The sequence below is a fragment of the Gamsiella multidivaricata genome (genome assembly GCF_025024155.1).
Source record: "Gamsiella multidivaricata strain RSA 2152 chromosome Unknown BC939scaffold_4, whole genome shotgun sequence".
Lineage (NCBI taxonomy): Eukaryota > Fungi > Mortierellomycota > Mortierellomycetes > Mortierellales > Mortierellaceae > Gamsiella > Gamsiella multidivaricata.
Genome location: NW_026251712.1, coordinates 13217 through 33636, shown reverse-complemented (window position 1 = coordinate 33636; position 20420 = coordinate 13217). Strand labels below are relative to the sequence as shown.

Sequence of the window (20420 nt, the reverse complement as noted above, 5' to 3'; positions counted from 1 at the left end):
TCGCACTATTTCCGTGCAAGAAATATTTCAGAGGGAGATACGCGAAAGCAAAGAGTCATCATCATCGCCTTCCGCCTTTTGGTCCCTCCTGCAACAACCATCATCGTCCTCGGCAATCATCCAATCGATTTCATCTCCAGCCAATCTGACGGTCTCCATCCTTGCGCGTCATCTGGTCCATCCTTCCCAGCCAACACCACTGCCATAGGGGTCTAGGAACACACTCTATTCTTCTTTATCGCGACAAGTGAAAAAGACCTCGTCCTCACGTCTGGATAGACCTTTTCCCAACTCTTCAACACGCACCCCAACAGCACATCATGAGCACAGCAGACGTTTGCTACACTATCATCCACCAATCCGATGCTGATGAGGAGATCAGGCCTGAGACCCTCCGCCAGAGGATCGAAAAGGGCTCGGACGAGATCAAAATCGAGACCATGCGCAAGATCATCTTCACAATGCTCAACGGCGATCCTCTGAACTCGCTGTTGATGCCCGTCATCATGAACGTGATGCGCTCCCGCAACAAACAGCTCAAGAAACTCGTCCACTTCTACCTAGAAATCTGCCCAAAGACTAACCCCGACGGCAAACTCAAGCAGGAGATGATCCTTGTCTGGTAAGGCCTGCTGCCCTTGCCGCCAAAAAGGGTCCTTGTCCTGAAGGCGCGTGTCGCACTAATAGTGAAAATAACACTTTATCATCCTTAGTAACGCGTTGATGGGCGATCTGCAGCACCCCAACGAGTATATCAGAGGCTCCACTCTCCGCTTCCTCTGCAAGCTTCGCGAGGCCGAGTTGCTTGAGCCCCTGTTGCCATCTGCCCGTGCCTGCTTGGTATGTTTGGTACTGACAGGAACTGCTGGGCAACCTGACCATGAACACAGGTCTCTAATCGCCATCATCCATTGTCTTCTCGCAATCTCGTAGGAACATCGCCACTCGTATGTCAGAAAGAACGCCATCTTTGCCATCTACACCGTCTACAAGCACTTTGATTATCTCGTCCCTGACGCTCCCGAGTTGATCCACGGATTGCTGCTTCAGGTACAGTTCAGCTTCGTCTTCAGAACATATCGTAGCTGGATGAGTACTTGTCAATATTCTGACGAAAGGCGCTGATACATATCGTTGCTGCAACAATTAATAGGAGGCCGATATGGCGTGCAAGCGCAACGCCTTCGTCATGTTGGTCAACTGCGCTGCCCCTCTCGCTGTGGAATACCTGGATTCGGTCATCAACCAGGTCAACAGCTTTGACGAGCTCCTTCAGATGGCGATTGTCGATTTGATTCGCAAGGACTGCAGGAATAACTCTGCAAACAAGGTACAACATCTGCGCCTTCAATAATCTTCCGTAATTTGTGGAATCGCAGTTGGCTGATCAACTGGTTTTCATTTGGCATTCAGGGCAAATACATTCGCTGTATCTTTGAGCTGTTGAATGCTCAGTCGCATTCTGTCAAGTACGAGGCTGCCACGACCTTGATAGCTCTCACCTCCAATCCCGCTGCAGTCAAAGGTATCCCGCCTTGCATCTGTAAAATGTATATGATGTTTTCGTTTTGGATAACAATGGGATGTTCTAACAGCGCACAATAATACTTCAACTTTACCCTATAGCTGCCGCCTCGTGCTACATTGAGCTCATTGTCAAGGAAGCCGATAACAACGTCAAGCTGATTGTCCTGGGTCGCTTCGATGAGTTGCGTGGGAAGCATGAGAAGGTCTTGGACGACTTGGTTATGGAGATTCTCCGAGTTCTCTCAAGGTAAATATTATGCAGCATTCTCTGCAGGTTTTTATTTTGAACGAGCATAATATTGGCATGAGATATTAATCAGGTCTCTCTTTTCTTATCTTGTAGCCCTGATATTGCAGTCCGCAGAAAGGCGATCGGTATTGCCTTGGATATGGTTACGAGCCGCAATGTGGAAGAGGTCGTTGGATTCTTGAAGAAGGAGCTTACAAAGACCTTGGATCAGGACTATGACCTGAACATGGAGTACCGCCAGCTGTTGATCCAGTCCATTCACTCATGCGCCATCAAGTTCTCTGAAGTCGCTGCCAGCGTCGTTCACGTCCTCATGGAGTTTTTGGGCGACTCCAACAACCCTTCTGCAGTCGATGTTATCGCTTTTGTTCGGTAAGACGAGTGTCTCATTTGCTGTTTGTTAGCCACTGTTATAATATTCTCTTATGGACTAGCAATACTGACATCTCTTGATTCACTTGGCTCTCCATAGTGAGGTGGTCGAAAAGTTCCCCAGCCTTCGCTCTTCCATTCTGGAGCGTCTTATGGAGACTTTCCCCGAAATGAAGGCTGCCAAGGTCTTCCGTGGTGCCCTTTGGATTGTCGGAGAGTACTGCTTGGAGGCTCAGAATATCGAGGATGCATGGAGGCATATTCGCACGGGATTGGGCGAGATTCCCATTTTGGCATCGGAGCAGCGCCTTTTGGATGAAGCCCAGAACGAGGATAACGAGAGCAAGGCGCCCGAGACAAAATCAGCAGCACCTGCGAGACGTGTCCTGGCAGATGGAACCTATGCCACAGAATCCGCATTGGCCTCCTCCGTATCTGCACAGTCTAAGCTAGATGCTGTCAAGGCTGCTGCCAAGCCTCAGCTGAGGGCCTTGATCTTGGGAGGCGATTTCTATCTGGGAACTGCACTGGCTTCGACCCTGACCAAGTTGGTGCTCCGTTTCTCGGATGTGAGCCAGGACCATCGCCGCCTGAACTCTCTGCGTGCGGAGGCCATGTTGATCATGACTTCGATTATTCGTGTTGGCCAGTCCCAGTTTGCCAACTCTCCGATCGATGAGGACTCTTATGACCGTATCATGTCCTGCCTTCACGTGTTGGAGAAGTTTGGCCAGGATCCGTTGATGAAGCAGGTCTTCTTGCAGGATACCAAGGTTGTCTTCGGAAAGATGGTTCAAGCAGAGGAGAAGCGCAAAGAGGAAAAGAAGGCCAAGGACAACAAGGACACACGCGTGCAGGCCGACGACTTGATCACCTTCCGCCAGTTCTCAAAGGCCAAGCACGGAGATGAGGCAGACGAGTACGAACTCGACTTGACAAGGGCCACCGGCGCAGGAGATACCAAGGATGACTTGATGTCGAAGTTGAGCAGGGTCGTTCAACTTACTGGTTTCTCTGATCCCGTCTATGCAGAGGCCTATGTCAATGTGCATCAGTTTGATATCATGTTGGATGTATTGATCGTCAACCAGACCGCGGATACCCTACAAAACTTGGCTATTGAGTTTGCAACGCTGGGCGACTTGAAGTTGGTGGAGCGTCCAGGACAGCACACGATCGCACCTCACTCGTTCCACTCGATCAAGGCCAACATCAAGGTGTCGTCCACGGAGACAGGGGTGATCTTTGGCAATATTGTGTACGATGGACCAACAACGGGCGACAGCAACTGCGTTGTACTGAACGACATTCACATTGATATCATGGACTACATCAATCCGGCCTACTGTTCGGAGACACAGTTCAGGAGCATGTGGCTCGAGTTTGAGTGGGAGAATAAGGTCAATGTCAACACCTCCATCACGTAAGTTCCTCAAGACTTTGCTGATATACTGTTTCATTGGTCCACAATGCATATCTTTATACAATGGTACTAAGAGTCATTCCATTTCATTGATTATTTTCGTTAGTGATCTCCAACAATACTTGCAGCACATCATGAAGTCGACCAACATGTCGTGCTTAACCCCTGAGGCAGCGTTGTCTGGCGAGTGCGGTTTCCTTTCAGCTAACATGTATGCACGATCGGTGTTCGGCGAGGATGCATTGGCCAACTTGAGCATTGAGCGCCAGGGCGATGGTCCTATCACTGGCCATGTACGCATCCGTTCCAAGACGCAGGGTATTGCGCTCAGTCTGGGAGACAAGATCACATTGGCGGCCCAGAAGGTGGCAACCGTTGCTGCTTAAGGAATCCCTGTTTTGTAGTTCAATTGAATCAGCAAAACGAGGCGTGTTGTTCGGGAAACATGGCCAGTGTAGAGTTCCAAAGACATATGATAAAGTAATAAATTACAATCAATAGCAAACATCCGCACGAAACGAATGCTGTGTTGTGCACTCGGATGTATGACAAGCTTGTGGAGGAAATAAAGAACTTGCGTCGGGGGGAGGAGGAGCTGCGCCAAGACTTTCAGGAACGAAGCATTTGCCCCAAGAAGACCTCCAAACAAAAGTGCAGACCTGAACTGACAATAGCGCGTTGCTGGACGATGATCCCTGCAGGTAAGAGATATTCCCGCTTCGATTGGCATCGGGCAAGATAAATGATCTCCTTGCACTAACAAGACTATAAACGACGGACGAATCGGCCCTAGTCCGACGATTACCGACCAACGATTTTACCAAGCGCTCCAGATGAACTACGAGCAACTCCAGATGGACGAAGACATCATCAATACCATCCATTACTGCAGGGATGACCAGCACTTTTCCGAATTTCTCTTCGAGATCTTCCTGTATGAGATGGCAGCGGCGATCCCGGCTTCCAGGAACTCTACAGTCATGCGGTTCGATACTCTGGGGAGCGCAATCAACATAGCCGTATCCATGATGACATCTTACGGCGACGACCCTAACGCAGCTCCACTGAAGCCAAGACCATTCCACGACATGTACATTGCGAGTGCACCCTATGCTACCGGTCCTCAGTATGTCTATATGTATCTCAAGGACGAATGGCGAGTGAGCCGGTTGTTTATGAGGGACATTGAGATGGATCGTACCAAAACTATCCTCTCTCAATTCCCAACAACTTGTACACTGCCCCGATTGACACAGCAGGATCACGATCATTTCCAGTGGCAGTATGCAAAGATTAGTCCCGAGTTCCAGAATCGATACGCGGTCATTGTACATGCCTGTCGCAAATATGTATGGAGCCATCAGGGATCCAAAGGGGACTCTGTCATGATAAATGGAATGTGGGGGGTCGAGAAATATACCAGCAAGTACAACGCCGAGCTCATCAGGAAGTGGAGCGACGAAACAGTCGAAGCTCTTGTCTCGCCTACTTTAGGATCCTTGAACGGAGACGATGTGACGGAAACGGGCGAGAAATCAAAGTCGGCACTTAAGAAGGCAAAAAAGAAGGTCAAGAAGAACGGAATCCCAACAGGGCTGGAGAACGTGTCTGTGGTTCTGGAGGGCACTGGCATCAGCATTACTACCACTACCACCCCACCAACGCCAATACCCGGGCCATCGGTACCCTCAATGCGCGCGCCATCACCAACGCTACCTGCTTTTGAGATCGAAGAGGAGAAGGCTGAGGATGAAGACGAGGACTGGGACGACGATGAGGACATGATTATGGCTCGGGCTATTATTGCTCGTTTCAAGCAGCAATTGAAATACAAAAAATTCGTGGACGACCGGGCGTTTTTGGCGTCTGCAGCACAGGAGTATAAGATCCAACACGGCATCATCCTGCGATCGACCATGAATTCGTTCAACAACGCAGTGGCCAAACAACGAGGCGCGGTTGAAAGGGCACGACAGAGAGCCGTGGCCGAGGGCAAGAAACGGAAGGAATTGGAGAAGCCAAAGAAGGTGCCGATGGAGGTCAACATAAAGGCACTCTGTCGTCACGGGCAGGAGATCAATCAGGATCTGGCTAGGATCCATGAGGCTGTTGAGCAGGCGAGGGTGAGCATGGAAGCCAAGGCGCGTAATTTGGCTAGAAAAGAAGCCAAGGCCAAGGAGAAGGAAGCAGCGAAGAAGAAGCGGAGACAGGAGAGGAAGGAGCTGGAGGCTATGGCGGATCGGTCTTCTGCTGAGCTAGAAGGTTCAGGGTCTACCAAAGCAGATCCAGAGGCAAAGACCTCAGTGATTGGTGCAGCAAAAGGCAAGGTCAATGCCACTAGCCGCGACAAGAGCAACGTCAACAAACCTGCGGACAGGAGTAGCAATAACAGCAACAGCGACAGCGATAGAGCAAAAATTTATTCCAGCGAAAAAGAAATGACGGAAAAGGAGCGACAGGCGGAAATCACCAAGCACTTGAATGCTTTCTTGGATGAGCTCGTGCGGATGGCATTTTCGCGCGGCAAACTGGATATCATCCAAATAGGAGAACAACGCATTCCGTACGAGAGCCCCGCGGTATTGCGTACGTTCTTCGACAGCGAATTCAGAGCCATATTGGAAAAAAGTCGCGCATCATTTAATTCCGCCCTCAGCACCATCACCAAGGATCTCGTTCGTTGGGGAGTAATTACTGAGGCAGAAAAAGAGCAATTGGACAAGGCTACGAAGAAGAGGACACAGACGAGCCCACTATTTGCGAAATTCAAGGACGACTCCATCCTCCGCGAGCAAATGGAGGACGAATACGTCGAATGCAGCGGCTACTTGGAACACTGCATTGGTGAGAATGTGTACGATATCGATGGATATTCGACCAATATTTCTCCGGATGGCATCGATGTCACTACAGCCCATGAACTCGAAGAGCACTATTACGACCGCTATGATTATGGCTATGGCTTTGATGGTGACGACGACTACGACTACCACGACGATGACGACGATGACTATTACTCCTATGATTATGGGAGTCCTAAGTATCGCGAGGGTCATGGAAATTATCTCAGCGGGCACAAAGCGATCATGAAACGAGGACCAAATGTCAATGGCAAGGACAATTGTACCAGGATTGGCGCGCAGGAAACTGGTGATGTCCTCGATCCAGATAACGATTCACCGGCAGGCGAGGCAATCAATGACGAATCAGTGGAGCAGGAATATCAGCAGAAGCGAGAAGCAGCAGAACAGGCTGCGAAGGAGGAAGCTGAACGCGTCGCACGAGAGGAAGCAGAGAGAGTTGCGCGAGAGGAGACCGAGCGGGTCGCAAAGGAAGAGGCTGAACGTGTCGCACGAGAAGAAGCTGAGAGGATTGCGAAAGAAGAGACTGAGAGAATCGCACGAGAAAAGGCTGAGAGAATTGCAAAGGAAGAAGCCGAGCGCGTCGCGCGAGGAGAGGCAGAGAGGGCTACACGAGAAGAATTCGAGCGCGTCGCGCGAGAGGAAACCAAGCGGATCGCCAAGGAGGATGCTGAACGGGCTGCGCAAAAGGAGATCGAGAGGATCGCAGAGGGAGAGGCTGACAGAGAAGAGGCTGAGCGGATAGCTCGTGAAGAGACCTACCTCATCGGACAGGAGCCGCTCAAATATAGTAGACGAGAAAAGGCCAAGACAGAATCAGAACTGACCGATATGGAAGTGGCCGATCGGATTGACAAGGCTATGGCCGGGAAGGTCGCGAGAGCGATTGAGGCTGAGAGGGTCGCAAAGGCTGAGCTAGACAAGTACAACAGCGAGCGGGTAGCGAAACTTCGGGCCGCAAATTCCGTCAAGGCAACACAAGCGGCGACGTTGAAGGCTCTACAGGAAGAAGTCAAGGCAGCTCGTCAGCGGGAGTCTGATGCCATCCAGGCGGAGAAAGCTATTCAGCTCAAGCTCACCACTGATGCTGCTACTGTTGAGGAGGAAAGGAGGCTGGAATCGGAGGTCCAGGCCCGGGCGGAGCGCTTCAAGGCGGATCGGGTTCAAGAGATCGCGGAGATGCAGCGCAAAGCCAAGGATTTGGTTGAGCAGCAACATCGTAATGAAGCGTGGAGATATGGCAAGGAGGCTGGAGAGCGGTACGACAAGGAGAGACAGCGACTCAGGTTGTGCGAGGAGCGTAGCGAGCTATTCAAGGCAGATCGGCGCAAGGAGATCGAGGATATGATTCTCGCAGCAAAGACCTCGTATGAGCAAGAGGCCGCCAAGCGTGTTAAGGAGGAAGCAGATCGACTGTTTCAGGAGACGATGGCGCAGCCCAGGAAGGACCTGGAAGAGGCACGCCTGGCGCTAAAGAAAGCCAAGGAGGCGTTGAGTAAGCACAACAAGCAGGTGGGGGCTGAGATTAATGCAGACCGGCAGAGGGCAGAGAAGACGATTAGCGCGCAGAGGAAGTATGATATCCTGAAGACAAAACGAAAGAACCTGGAGGCGGAGAGACAAGCAGTAGTGGCTGCGGCAGGCCGCGGCGAGCCTGTCAGGGTGCCGAACAATGGAGCGGTCTTTTTCTACTGGCAGGGGATCGACTTTACGCTCTCGCTGTGGAGGCCACCGACGGACCGATTTCAGGGGATGGAGACCATTATCCAGACCCGGTATCCTGTAAGTCTCTTGGATGCCACTCCTTTTGGTTGGGATCTTTGGCGTCTGGCTTCGTCGGTACTAATGAATAAGTATCGAATGATTGCTGCTCGCTATACCTCGTCATGCTAGACTCTCCTTCCAAGCGCAGAGTCCATCAACATGCGACACACACTCCTTCTACGACTGCAGAACTTGTTCGACCTGGAATTCCCAGGCAAGGGGCTTATACTGAATCCGTTCGGGTAAGGCTTCATCAATGCCTTTTTATTGCCTTTATACGTCCTATTGATCCCCATGGAAATCATTCTCATTGTCCATTCTGGTGCTATAGGTCGTATGTTACAGGATTGGACAGCGACTGGAGCGATCTCGATATATGTATCTACAGTGAGAACTTTCAGCCCAATGCGACCCACTCCGACGTGACATACCTTGCGGATTTTATGCGTCGGTCGATGATGATGAACGTGGTTGCCATTACAGATGCCAAGGTTCCTATCGTCAAGTTCACGGATCCAACCAGCGGGATCGCCTGCGATATGAATGTCCAGCACCCATTGGGCATCTACAACTCGGACCTTACCAAGGCTTACCTCGAAATTGACCCAAGGCTGAGCAAGTTCCTGTACTTGCTCAAGCATTTCGCAAAGTGCCACAGCATCCTCGACGCTTCTGCGGGTTATCTATCCTCCTATGCATACATTCTCATGGCCATTGTGTTTTTCCAGGATCAAAAGGACGCTTCTATCCTGCCAAGACTCCAGCTCAGGAGTGAGCAGCCTCGCATGTACAATGCGCTGGGCAAGTCTCGCAAGCGCATGCCAAACTTTGGTAGCTGTCTGTCGGATGGGTCAATCCCGGTGGTGTATGCATCTCAGAACAACCAAACATTCGACTGCTCGTTCGACACGCGCATAGATGCCTACAAATCGTATGGGTTTCATAACAAGAAGACGGTCGCTCAGCTACTATTCGAATTTTTTGAGTTTTTTGCGAGGAAATTTGATTATCGGACTATGGAGGTGAATGCGAAGAATGGATGCGTTCAGGAGAGACCGTCGCTGGCGGGGGAAAAGAAGGCAGCTGAAAGGGCTCTGAACACGGCAGGAGCAGCAGCGGCTGTTGCCGCCAACAGTGCCGGTTCCGGAAATTCTTGTTCATATGACTCTAAGAGGCGGCTTTGGCTAAGCGCTGCAGAGCAAGCATATTACAAGGATCTGGATGAGCACGGTGGCCTGCCGTCCGGTGCTGTGCCGATGCCTGGAATTGCTTTGGCAACCTCCAGTTCGGTCTCTGCCAACACCGCTACTTCCGCGACCACGACAGTTAATGGTACAATCACGACGATGAGTACTACGACTACGACATCGAGAAGTGGATATTACGACCGGTTCGGGACCGAACCGTTCTTTTGTGTGATGGATCCTTTTGTAGCGAACCGTAATGTGGCAGGTACTTGTCGTGGTGAGCGTTTTATCAAAGTTTGGAGGTGCTTTGACCATGCGTATAAGTGCTTGGCCAGAGGTAAGTTCGCGAGAGCGTTCGAGCCCTTAGACTCCAATAAGTAGCAATAGATCTCGATCTCCCCCCTCTCTTGAAACCTTTTATTGCCATCGTAAAGCTCAAATAAATAAATGTCTGTCTGTATTTTTTGGAGATCTACTGTTTTATGGAATGCGATGTGATTGGACCGTTCGCGTTGTTCACCAACGCGGTTAACGCACGGAGGCTGTGCGAGTAAAATAACCTGAACACGCGACACGCGTCCAATAGAGGAGCAGCAGTCTATTTAGGTCGTCTGCAGCCGAAGCATCGAAAATGGTCTACGCGTGAATTCTTCTGCTACCTACTACAGCACTCCCCAAAAAAAAAAAAAAAAAAAAAAAAAAAGCCGCTCCGGCCCATGTTGTGCAGTACACTTGCGATGGCCGTTTGGTTAATACTACTGCAGGAGCGTGCACTTCCTTGTATTCTTTATGCCTGAGCGAGGCCAAGCGCGGTCTATTTTCTCAGCACTTTCCGAGCCATGGGTCGTATATATTCATTCCGCGCTTGGGCTAGATTGCAATGACGCATAACTGCATACCGGAGGAAGAAGAATCACTCTTTTGTTCATTGTCAGTGGACGCGCTGAGAGGACCAAGTGCATGCTTGCCTTGACACCCTTACATCTTCTTCTACACCGCTCTTCATCTAACGGGCCTCTTTTTTCATTATCAGCACCCCTCGCTATCCCTATCTGTGGATCCCTGATTCGTTCTGCTGGTGCTTATGAGCAGAGTAATTCTATCTGCGATCCTATTTTTTTCAGCCCATACAGTCTGCATTCGTATCTCCACCATATTCCATCCTCAGCTACAGTCAGCAATCCAATCTCCCCTCTCTCTCTTCGCCCTCTGCGCATACCCTCGTCCTTGTCTTTTGCTTTCTTTTTTTTTCTCTCTCTCTCGCTCTCTTTGCTGCAGCATCTTTCCAGCACAGGCATAAGGTCCTCTCTTTACCTATTCCTTTTCATATTACTGCAGTCGAACAAGCAATGCCCCTCCTGTCGTTCAGCAACCCACGGAACAAGGCGACGTTGATCGCCGCGCTATTACTGCTGGAGTTTATAGCTATTCTCTGGTTCCGGGACTCAAGGCCTAGAAGCGAGAACATCTCTCGCACATCTATCCTCAACCGAAGTTCAAGCCATGATCAGTACCACGTTCAGGACGATTTACAGTATCGGCAGCAACAGCAACACAATGGAGAGCATCATCAAAGACATGAAGATGGCCATGGAGATCGGGTCGGTGCTAATACAAGGGAGCCCAAAGCAGACCTCAGGGCAAGAGGATGGAGTATCGAAGATGGAGAGGAACAAAAGGACCGCCGCTATCACCACCATCATCATCATCACCACCAACATCAAGAGTCAAAACACCCCGCGGCAACCGTGGCTGGATCTATAGACACAAAGGATGGTAGCAATATTCCGGCAACAAAAAAAAGCGCGCTTTCCTCGTTTAAAGAGCATATTATCAAGTCATCCTCAGCACTTGGGCCTTCAATCAAAGACGAAAAGAACACCATATCCAGTAAATTCATCACCAGTACAGGTAACAGCCGGAGTAGTATCAGGGGCATGGTTAGAAAATCCTCCAGAAAGTCAGCGAACAAGCAGAAAGGATATCCTGCAAAGAGCCATAAACATCGCGTCCAGGCCAAGAACCAGCGCGCAGGATTCAAATCGACCGAGGAACGGAAACTGGCCCAACTAATCCCAGCACTAGATGAGAACGGGATGATCATCGAAAACCATTTTATTTCTCCGCGAGATACAGACGGCGATGGGACCCCGGATTCCTATGTTCTGCTGCGCCCAGCGGCCGATTCGGAGTACATGATGGACATCGGGCTCTTTGATGATGAGATCGTGGCACCTGTACCGGCGGCCTTGTCCTCAGAGTTCACAGCGAGAGACCCTGCAGCCACCATCATTACTACAGCAGCATCTGCGATGGAGGTACCTGTCGAAACAGCTATTTGCGAAGATGCTGGCGCCGGCCCCAACACATCGTCTCCTTTGTTGTCTGCGGCCCCATCGATGTTAGCCGCATAGCGCTGAACCTATACTAATACCTTTATCAAATAAAAGACGCTGTAAAACATGATATCTCTGAGTAGAGTGCTTCTAATCTCAGGAACAAAAACAGAATTCGGTGTAGCATATTGACAGCACTCCCCCTAGGAACTTCACTTTTCCAAAGGGCAACCGTATGCCATCGTCTTTGGCCATCAATTTTTGACGCTTAAGGAATCCAAGAGCTCATCAAGTAAAAGGTCATCCTGATCCTGACCGCGATTCAAAAAGTATGACCTCTTGGGTGAATCACACCTCGGCAACGATGCAACCTCAGACACACACGGACCGTGGCTCGCCCGTCCCAGGGTCCCATCACTCCGCTCGCACCGGCAGGAGTGCATCAGTCATGCAGCATCAGCAACAACAACAACAACAACAACAACAACAGTTACATCTGCAGCAGCAACAACAACAACTCCACTTACAACAACAGCAGCAACAACTTCACCACCACCAACAGCAGCAGCAGCAGCGGCAGCGCGTAGTAGCGCATGGCTATCCCCAACAGCAGCAACAGCAGTTCGTCTTCCAGCCTCCGAAAGGCTACCCCATGATGCAACATCCAGCCCCACCGCTACAGCAACACCAGATATCGATGCAACAGCACCAGCATGCTCAGTTTCGCCAAGCACCGCCCGCCCAAGTCCATCACCCCGCCAATGGCATACCTATGCACGCACAACCTCCCCACCATCAACCACCAGCCTTCATCCAGCACCGTTCATCCAGCAACAACAATACCCATGTTGGAAGCGGGCTTCACAGACCCGGAACCCTGGCGTCGATGCCGAATGTCCAAGGAACCTATAGCACCTACGGGTCTCGGATCCGAGAACTCGGTAACGCGTTAGTGTTACCACCTGCGTTGGGACGGAAGGCCAAACGGGCCGCGGTGGCCTCGATGTTGGAATCGGATGAGGACGATTGGGATTTTGAGGAGGACGGGTCGAGGCGGGGCACGCCTAGTCGGATGCAGAGGCAGTTGGAGAAGGAGAGACTGGAAAAGGAGAAGAAGGCATGGGTTCGTCGGCCGAGGAAGACGCGGCATGTTTATAAGTATGCTTTTTTTTTTATATAATCAAAAAAAAAAAAAAAAAAAAACGCGGCAAAAGATACTAACATTTTTGGTTGTTTTTTTTTTTTGCTCCGCACCCCCATTATCGTATGCGACAATAGTCCACAGGGTGTCCTAGAAGCGAGTGCGGATCAGGACGCGATCTTGGTCCCGATCCGGTTAGAAATCGACACGGACGAGGTCCGACTGAGGGACACGTTTACCTGGAACGTAAACGAGCAATTGGTGTCGCCCGAACAGTTTGCAGAGATCCTGTGCGAGGATCTGGACCTGAGCGTGATGAAATTCGCACAGGAGATCGCCCAATCAATCCGGAACCAGATCGCAGAATTCGAACCCATCGCCGAAGTACTCGTACCGAACGAGGGGTCGCGCGTTATCATCCAGGTATGTCAAAGAGAACGTAAAGGCAATAACGAAGGGAAAAAAAAAAAAAAAAAAAAAAAAACTCACGTACACTCACAGCTCGACATAAACGTCGGAGGCGTCAACCTACGCGACCGATTCGAATGGGACGTCGGGTCCGAATTGACACCTGAGGAATTCGCCCGACAACTGGCCGCGGATCTCGGCATTGGCGGAGAATTCGTCTCGATGATCGCACACGAGATCCACGAACAGATCTATCGGTTCAAACAGGATCGGCTCCTGGACCGAGGCGGACTTTTTGAACGGGAACCCCTGTACTCTGGATTCAGACCGGTCGACGATGCAGAGAACTGGTGCCCCGCTCTCGAGACCCTCACGGCGGAGGAGCAGGAGAAGGTCTTGGAGGCGAGTGATCGTAGTGTTCGGTAAATTTTTTTTTTTTTTTTTTCTTCCCATTTGTCTTCTCCATTGTACTATTTTCTGTGCGGACCAAAAAGAAAAAAAAAATTAATATCGGGTATAACTTTATAATAGTCGAAACCGAAGAGAGACATCACGCTGGAACAACCGGCGCAGAAACAACGCTGGTGGAGGCGGTATTGGCGGCGCTGGATATGTGGGCAAATACTTCCTCGGTGGCACCACAGGGAGCGGTAAACGCGGACGACCCTCCAAGAGCACAGTCATGAACATGGAGCCGTATGAGGGCTGGCAATGCCAACAATGCGGACTCGCTGCGTTTTCAACCGTCGTTCTGCGGTCCGGTCCCGCCGGTGAAAAGACGCTGTGCAACACGTGTGGTCTTTACTGGAGTGTTTACGGAACCTTACCCGAGGACAGGAAAGATCTGTTTGTGTTCCAGAGCGATGAGAAGGCGGGCGAGGCAAGCGAGGCGAAAGTAGACGATGCAATTGAGGGGTCGATACAGCAGGCAACTGAGGTTGTAGAAACTGCAGCAGCACCAGTAGCATTGGCAAACTGAATCGATGACAATAAAGAACCATACCCTGCCCATCCTCATGCTAGTATGGAATGAGCGATTGATTAAGAATTACGATAGTGTATTTTGGCAATTTCGTCTTCTACTTCTTTTGTGATTCGAACCTAACATCGATAGCTCCGTTAACTGTGCTAAGATCAAATCGAGGAACGACGTTCCGGGGCTCTGTACCATCCGCAGAGACCCAGCCTTGAATCTCGTCTCTTTTAGGCGTCGTGTACTTTATGATATCGGTACTGTTGTCCGGTAACCGAATCGATTTTTTTCCGAACTGCGTGACCAACTCGAAATGTCCCCAGAAGCGCTGCACCTGAGATCAGAGGATATATATATATAATAGCGAAAGTTAGCACAGGAAAGGAGCGCGCTACCAAAAGATATGACCTTTTTTTTTAAAAAAAAAAAAAAAAAAAAAAAACAAGGGTCCTTACCAAGTTCAGATCAATATCTCCATTCAGAGTAGTGAGGAGGATCATCAAGTTCTCCGGATCCCAATCCTTATGCAACGGTTTCGTATCCACGGTCATCTCCACCCGCCCATTCAGGGTCTCTGCCTCGATCCTTCCAGCGCTACGCAGGTTCACTGCCCGAATACGTCCATTCGCGACCTTAGCAAAGAACCCCTTCGACACGACCGCTGTCTCGACATTGACGCCGCCGTTTGAGACCGCAAAATGGACCTCCTCAAAGGTGGCCTCGATCGAATTAGGGTCCATACTCATGACCAGTTCCCCGTCCGCGACCTTAACATCCAATTTCCCCGTCCCGGGCCGGGCGCGTGGATACGTGATCTCGACATTCGCTAGGGCACAGCTGTTGTGCCGCATAAGTCGTTTCTTGGTCTCCTTGTCGTTGCTATCTCTGAGGTGGATGCGTGAGAACACCGACTGGGCTCCGTCGCGCGTAAGGGTTTGGGTGAGTTCGCGGAGGAGTTCTGTGGAGGCTGCGCGTAAGACGACACGAATGCGGATGCTCTCGTCGGTCGCGTCATCTGATTCCTTAATGAGAACATTTCCTTTCTGGAAATGTCGCAAAAAAAAAAAAAAAGGCTTCAGCACATAATCAAGAGGAAGCTAGCGAGAAGATACACTGCTGAATTATTAGTGTTCGTAATGACTTACAATATTATCGACGATATCCAACTTGAGCGAAAGGTCGGGTGCAGCAGACACGAACTGGGTGTCGATGCGCGATACGCCCTCTTCGGGGATCCAACAAACATCATCTGGTATTGTCTATAGTGCACGCGCCATATATGTAGATAAAAAAACAACAAGCAATCGTTACAACAATGTCAGCATAGACTATGGACATACGCTCCCGGGAGGGTGAGACATTTTTATCCCTCGTAGCAATTGATGCTAAAAAAAAACAGAGGAACAGATCGACTTACGATAGACATCTTCAAGTAGGAGCACAAAAAGATTATCAACAAGATCGCCAAGCAGCAGAAAGAACAGCAGCTCTGCGACCTCTTCTTTCTCCGCTTGGTGCCTAGAGAATCCAAACAAAGACACGACGAGGCAGTGGAGGATGAGAATCTATCAATGTTTGGTTGTCGAATGACCTCATTTCCCATAGTCTAGCACCCTTGCTACGATAGACTATCTCAACTGTGGCACAGACATATGGAAAATGCACCGAGCCCACGTTCTTTGCTTCTTTTGGAAACCAACCTCTCCTTGGTTCACAAAAAACAAGGAAACTGCACCGCATTCGTCCACGCAGAAAAAAAGGCAATAAAAAAAAAGCGCTCTTACGTCTTTGGGCAGGCACGTCGTCTTCAGAATTGCCATACATCTGGGGAAGGGAATAAGTCCTATAGTTGTCGTCACTACTAAGATTCGAGTGCGGATTACCGATCGCCCCATAATTGTTAGGTCCAGTTCCCAGATAATATGGTTCCTGCTGCTGCAGCTGATGCTCTTGGGGTGGGAGCAAAGGTTGATGCTGTGTTACCGGTGGTCCCAAAGGCGGTGTCGAGTAGGGCACGTTGTCCTGTGGGTTAAACTGTGGATGTTGCTGTTGTTGCTGCCGCTGTTGTTGTTGCTGCTGGCGTTGTTGTTGCTGCTGCTGTTGTTGCTGTTGTTGCTGTTGTTGCTGTTGCTGTTGCTGCTGCTGTTGGTGCGGATATTGTTGCGGCGCCTGTGATGGAACCGGTCGTGTTACTGGAGGAGAGGTCTCCTGTGAATGTCGAGGTGCAGATGGAGCCGGAAACGGGTCTTTTGTATACATTGGTGGGGCATCCGCTGGAACTATTTTTTGCATACATATTAACGTCAAGAATGTACAGATGTCGCGTTAACATAGGCTATGCTATCAATTGAGATCCGAGCGAGGTGCTAATTGATAAAGCGGGGAATGAGTCCTGAAGCTGGGACATTACTGTGGAAAGGTGCTGGGTACTCTTCTGGAGGGACTGGGCTACCACTGATGTCCTGATAGGGTGTAAACGCGGTGGAGGCGTATGGGGATTGGCTTCCAAAGGTCGCTTGCTCGTCCGAGGGACCTGCCCAGCCGTTCTGGAATAGATTCTTTTTCATGTCGGTGCTCATGGCAGCCAAAGAAAAAAAAGGTGAATGAGGAGGTCAAGAGAATGGAGATCGAGTGATGTTGCTGAGAAGACAAGAGCAAGAGCAAGAGCAAGAGCAAGAGAAAAGTCAATGACGACGCCTCAGGCGCAGAGAAGAAGAAAACGCTTGGCGTTTGGAGAATTACTCTTTTAAGGTTTTTACACGGCTTCTGCTCCGTGTGGAGAGAAGCGCCCTTTCTTGACATCAATAATGCCTGCATACATTTTCCTGCAGGCTGCTACCAGGACCAAGCAACGCTGTTCTTTCATAACAAAAACTCATTGCTGAAGACTGTGGATGTTATTTGTTGTACCAAAACACTTCTGGTTCTGGGTTTTTTAATGTACGGTACTATGTATATGATGTAAAAATTGCAGATGGAGCTGGTATTATTATGGATGCTGCCCGAGTCCCATATTACTTGGTGACCTTGACACTGTATGACTTGTAGGGACCACCCATGCGCTTGACAGTGGAGGTGTCCATCTGGTGGGTGACTGTGCCGCTGCAGTTCTTGCCCGCGTAGAAGCGGATCTGGGCAACGGGACCGCTGCTGTACTTGACAGAGCCAACGGTGCCGAGGTTATGGTTAATGCAGCCGTAACCGGTCACCAGCTTGGACTTGCCACCGAGATTAGTCTTGGCAAAGACGGTGAAGGCGGGCGACTTTGAGGCGGGCGGCTTTGAGGCAGCCTCGACGGTCGAGACGGTGGCGAGGAGCGAGGTGAAGATGATGGCGAGGATGGCCAGGCTGAGGGCGTTGAGGGTTGAGAACTTGGCCATGGCTGTAGTGGTGAGCTGTGGATGTGTGGTTGGAGTGAGGAGGAGCGGAGAGGGAGTCGTCGATGGACTGTGTGAGGGGTGTATATGTGCAAGGTAAGGTAAGGAAGAGTGGAGTGAGGTCTGAGGTTTCTTTGGTGAAGAGAAGGGCGAGGAGTGTTCGGGCACAGGGCGGTATTTATATGAAACTGTCAAGGTTTTGTTTGTTGTGATTGGTTTGGATTCTCAATAATAATTATGAGTCCAATTGCCATCTCTTTTGTTTTCTCTGGCCGAAAGGGGTTGCAACATCCAATTCTCGCTTGTTTCAGGAGACGATGAAGGAAATGTCTTCATTGACCCAGCACGCTGTCCAGCAGGACTGTTTGCTGCCCTGACTGGGCAACTCGAGTGCGTGAAGAGAGGGGGGGCCATTCGATGACCAGGCCTTGGATAGACGGGGAGGTGTTCTCTCATAACCTGCGCACGAAGTTCCCTATTTGTCGCTTTCGCTCCCTGCGCCGAGCCAGATGACCCTAATCATCTCCATTTTGCAATTTCAAACTCCCGGGAGAGTGGCCCAATTAAACTAAATTTCTTTAAATTGCTGGTACAGTTCACAAACCTTTAGCGTCCAATCGATCGGAGACTTTATACCGCCTTAGTTTACATTAAGAACCTATCGTCCTACAATCCATAGTCCTCGTCAGAAAGTCGCGGGACAACATCTTGATAAATTGAAAGGCTATTTCCAAATGTATTATCCCGCGACTTTCTAACGAGAACTCCATGGTCCTGTGCTCATCCTGTCCCTAGTACTACCGACACCATTCCCAATGCTCCATCAACGGGCGCAACAATGTTCAGATAAACATACAAGAACACGAGGATTAATAGAAGCATTGAGCTGCAGACGTCCTACGCGTGTCGAATCATAAAAGCCAAGGATAACTCTGTCAACAGGCCGTAATGTCATTTGTCAAACGTCGTCTTCTATCGGGACCAACACACTCAAGACTTGCGTTTTAGGGACAATCGAAAACATACTACAGGAAAAAAAAAAGTGGGCAAGTGCGCTCAGACTCCGAAATACTCTACTAGGAGTATTATTATAACTTTAGCAAAGCATGCTGTCGCGTCAAAACCCCTAGCGTAAAGAGACTTTGTAAGAAATACATTCAACGCACCTGAATTAAAACCACAGCCATCCAGGACCGACGCCGGAATAGATGGCAGAAAAGGCGGTCAACCTCATGCACCAATGACTAATGAGAAGGATGAATGAGAAGGCGAGAACGATGTGGGTCGCAAGGCATGGGCACGCAGAAGGCGCGATTAAACCAATACCTGGCATGAAAAAACTGTATGGCCACACCTTACCGTGCAACATTAGCTGTGCACTCTGTCGTTTAGTGTCATACTTTCCATCTTGCGGCCCAGCCTACAAAAGGCAGGGCGAACAGAACATTCCAGTACAGTGTCACGCTGGCCCCCGTCCAAAAAGCGGATCTAGGCAATGAAGAACATGAAGTAGCTGAAGGCTGGGGACAAAAGACTCTAGTGGCGAGGACGTGGAATTCCTCATGTACCTATCAGATCTTTCGAGCCATGAGTCGTAGATGCATGCAAATAAATAATGATATACTAGTAGTGTCCTGATTGACCGTATCGGCTTTCTTAAGCTATTGGTTCGAATGAGACGCGTGATTCTTCAAGATGCGGTCCTCCACATGGAGCCCAACAGCGGCGGTCAGACATTGAGCAGCGAACTCTTCTCTTCATTACCTCACATATCCACTCTTCATTGCTTGTCGACTTTAAACAATAACTCCTGCAAGCAATGGAATCACATCGACAACAGGCGAACGTCATCGACTCCAACGTGCAAGTCAACAACCATGTTATGGCTAACGCGATCAACACTATCAGCAAGCAGACGCAGAGTTTCGAAATGAGAATTCGATCAGAAATGAAAGCATGGTGGGAGATAAGCCAGAGGCAGTTGGCGCAGGTACAGGGGCAGCAAGAGACGCAACAGCAGTACACCGAGTGCCTGTTTATGTGGTACCAGAATATATAAAGGTCTCTGGAATATATATCGGCCCCCATTCCTCCACCCCCTTAACATTCATTCCTGTGGGCAACGGCACTTCTGCCCAGTTGCAGCAACAGCAGCAGCAACAGCAGCAGCGACAGCAGTACCCACTGTACCCGCAGCACCCGCTGTACTCGCTACAACAGCCGCAACACCATCATGAACTTCAGCTACAGCATCAGTACATTCCTCATCGGACATCCTCAAAGACTGATGACAGTAACAAAGGATACTTGATACAGAGCGATAATGGGCGTGGACATCTGTCTGTTCGGCAAACCTGGGATGAATACCGTGGTCCAGTGGCGGAAGCAAAAAGGCAAGACTCGGCCTGGCCGTTTACCAAAGCGCGTAACAGGGCGTACCATCGCAGGAGCCAACTTGTCAAGTTGATTATGGCGAGGGCCGAAAAGGAAAAGCAACCAATCGAGACCATTTTGGATACCTTGACAACCAGCTGCAAAAGCCGATCTATTAACTTTGTTTAAGAACAACTTCTTGTAAGCAGCAAGGAATGAAATCAGGTGCAGGCGCAAAGACTTGGAGCACAGTTAGCACAGCTTTATCGCGGTTTGCAAGAGCGCAAATAAATGCTAATCGTTTTTGTGGCAACTTTATTACTTTTACTTTGTTACGAAAGTATTGATAGAGGCTGGAGCAGAGGGTAGGGCGAGGAACAAGATATGGTATGAATGGTGCTTAAACAGAACGAGAGGGAGTGACACAG

At 49.9% G+C, this 20420-nt stretch overlaps 8 protein-coding genes across 8 annotated transcripts; 5 read left to right on the top strand and 3 right to left on the bottom strand.

Annotated features, from left to right (window-relative positions):
- The first annotated feature begins 1 nt into the window (after position 1).
- Positions 2 to 4078, top strand: BC939DRAFT_405982 (coatomer protein). Its single transcript, XM_051552843.1, has 9 exons — positions 2 to 622; positions 714 to 840; positions 934 to 1050; positions 1154 to 1330; positions 1414 to 1525; positions 1627 to 1774; positions 1871 to 2149; positions 2250 to 3572; positions 3679 to 4078. Exons 1-9 carry the CDS (start codon positions 321 to 323, stop codon positions 3956 to 3958), a joined length of 2865 nt encoding a protein of 954 aa, XP_051416837.1. The 5' UTR covers positions 2 to 320; the 3' UTR covers positions 3959 to 4078.
- A 95-nt stretch (positions 4079 to 4173) lies between these two features.
- BC939DRAFT_183944 (uncharacterized protein) lies at positions 4174 to 8439 on the top strand. The gene has a single exon (XM_051550471.1). The coding sequence runs from the start codon at positions 4406 to 4408 to the stop codon at positions 8324 to 8326; it is 3921 nt and encodes a 1306-aa protein (XP_051416836.1). The 5' UTR covers positions 4174 to 4405; the 3' UTR covers positions 8327 to 8439.
- Positions 8193 to 9952, top strand: BC939DRAFT_436773 (uncharacterized protein; the record flags this gene model as incomplete). The annotated part of the gene is made up of 2 exons (XM_051553619.1): positions 8193 to 8439; positions 8529 to 9952. Coding segments are annotated over exons 1-2 (1316 nt in total), but the record flags the coding sequence as incomplete, so codon positions are not given.
- A 781-nt stretch (positions 9953 to 10733) lies between these two features.
- Positions 10734 to 11798, top strand: BC939DRAFT_472930 (uncharacterized protein; the record flags this gene model as incomplete). Its single annotated transcript, XM_051558314.1, has 1 exon — positions 10734 to 11798. One exon carries the CDS (start codon positions 10734 to 10736, stop codon positions 11796 to 11798), a length of 1065 nt encoding a protein of 354 aa, XP_051416834.1.
- Positions 11799 to 11863: 65 nt separating this feature from the next.
- On the top strand, positions 11864 to 14288 carry BC939DRAFT_183848 (uncharacterized protein). Its single transcript, XM_051550470.1, has 4 exons — positions 11864 to 12878; positions 12999 to 13284; positions 13363 to 13691; positions 13801 to 14288. Exons 1-4 carry the CDS (start codon positions 12052 to 12054, stop codon positions 14246 to 14248), a joined length of 1890 nt encoding a protein of 629 aa, XP_051416833.1. The 5' UTR covers positions 11864 to 12051; the 3' UTR covers positions 14249 to 14288.
- A 32-nt stretch (positions 14289 to 14320) lies between these two features.
- Positions 14321 to 16919, bottom strand: BC939DRAFT_436769 (uncharacterized protein). The gene is made up of 6 exons (XM_051553618.1): positions 16653 to 16919; positions 16027 to 16521; positions 15660 to 15760; positions 15388 to 15501; positions 14698 to 15285; positions 14321 to 14576 (listed from the first exon to the last, which is right to left on the bottom strand). The coding sequence occupies exons 1-6, from the start codon at positions 16819 to 16821 to the stop codon at positions 14349 to 14351; spliced, it is 1695 nt and encodes a 564-aa protein (XP_051416832.1). The 5' UTR covers positions 16822 to 16919; the 3' UTR covers positions 14321 to 14348.
- Positions 16920 to 16957: 38 nt separating this feature from the next.
- Positions 16958 to 17733, bottom strand: BC939DRAFT_183837 (uncharacterized protein). The gene has a single exon (XM_051550469.1). The coding sequence runs from the start codon at positions 17620 to 17622 to the stop codon at positions 17257 to 17259; it is 366 nt and encodes a 121-aa protein (XP_051416831.1). The 5' UTR covers positions 17623 to 17733; the 3' UTR covers positions 16958 to 17256.
- Positions 17734 to 19715: 1982 nt separating this feature from the next.
- On the bottom strand, positions 19716 to 20301 carry BC939DRAFT_436763 (uncharacterized protein). Its single transcript, XM_051553617.1, has one exon. The coding sequence runs from the start codon at positions 20127 to 20129 to the stop codon at positions 19884 to 19886; it is 246 nt and encodes an 81-aa protein (XP_051416830.1). The 5' UTR covers positions 20130 to 20301; the 3' UTR covers positions 19716 to 19883.
- Positions 20302 to 20420: the final 119 nt, after the last annotated feature.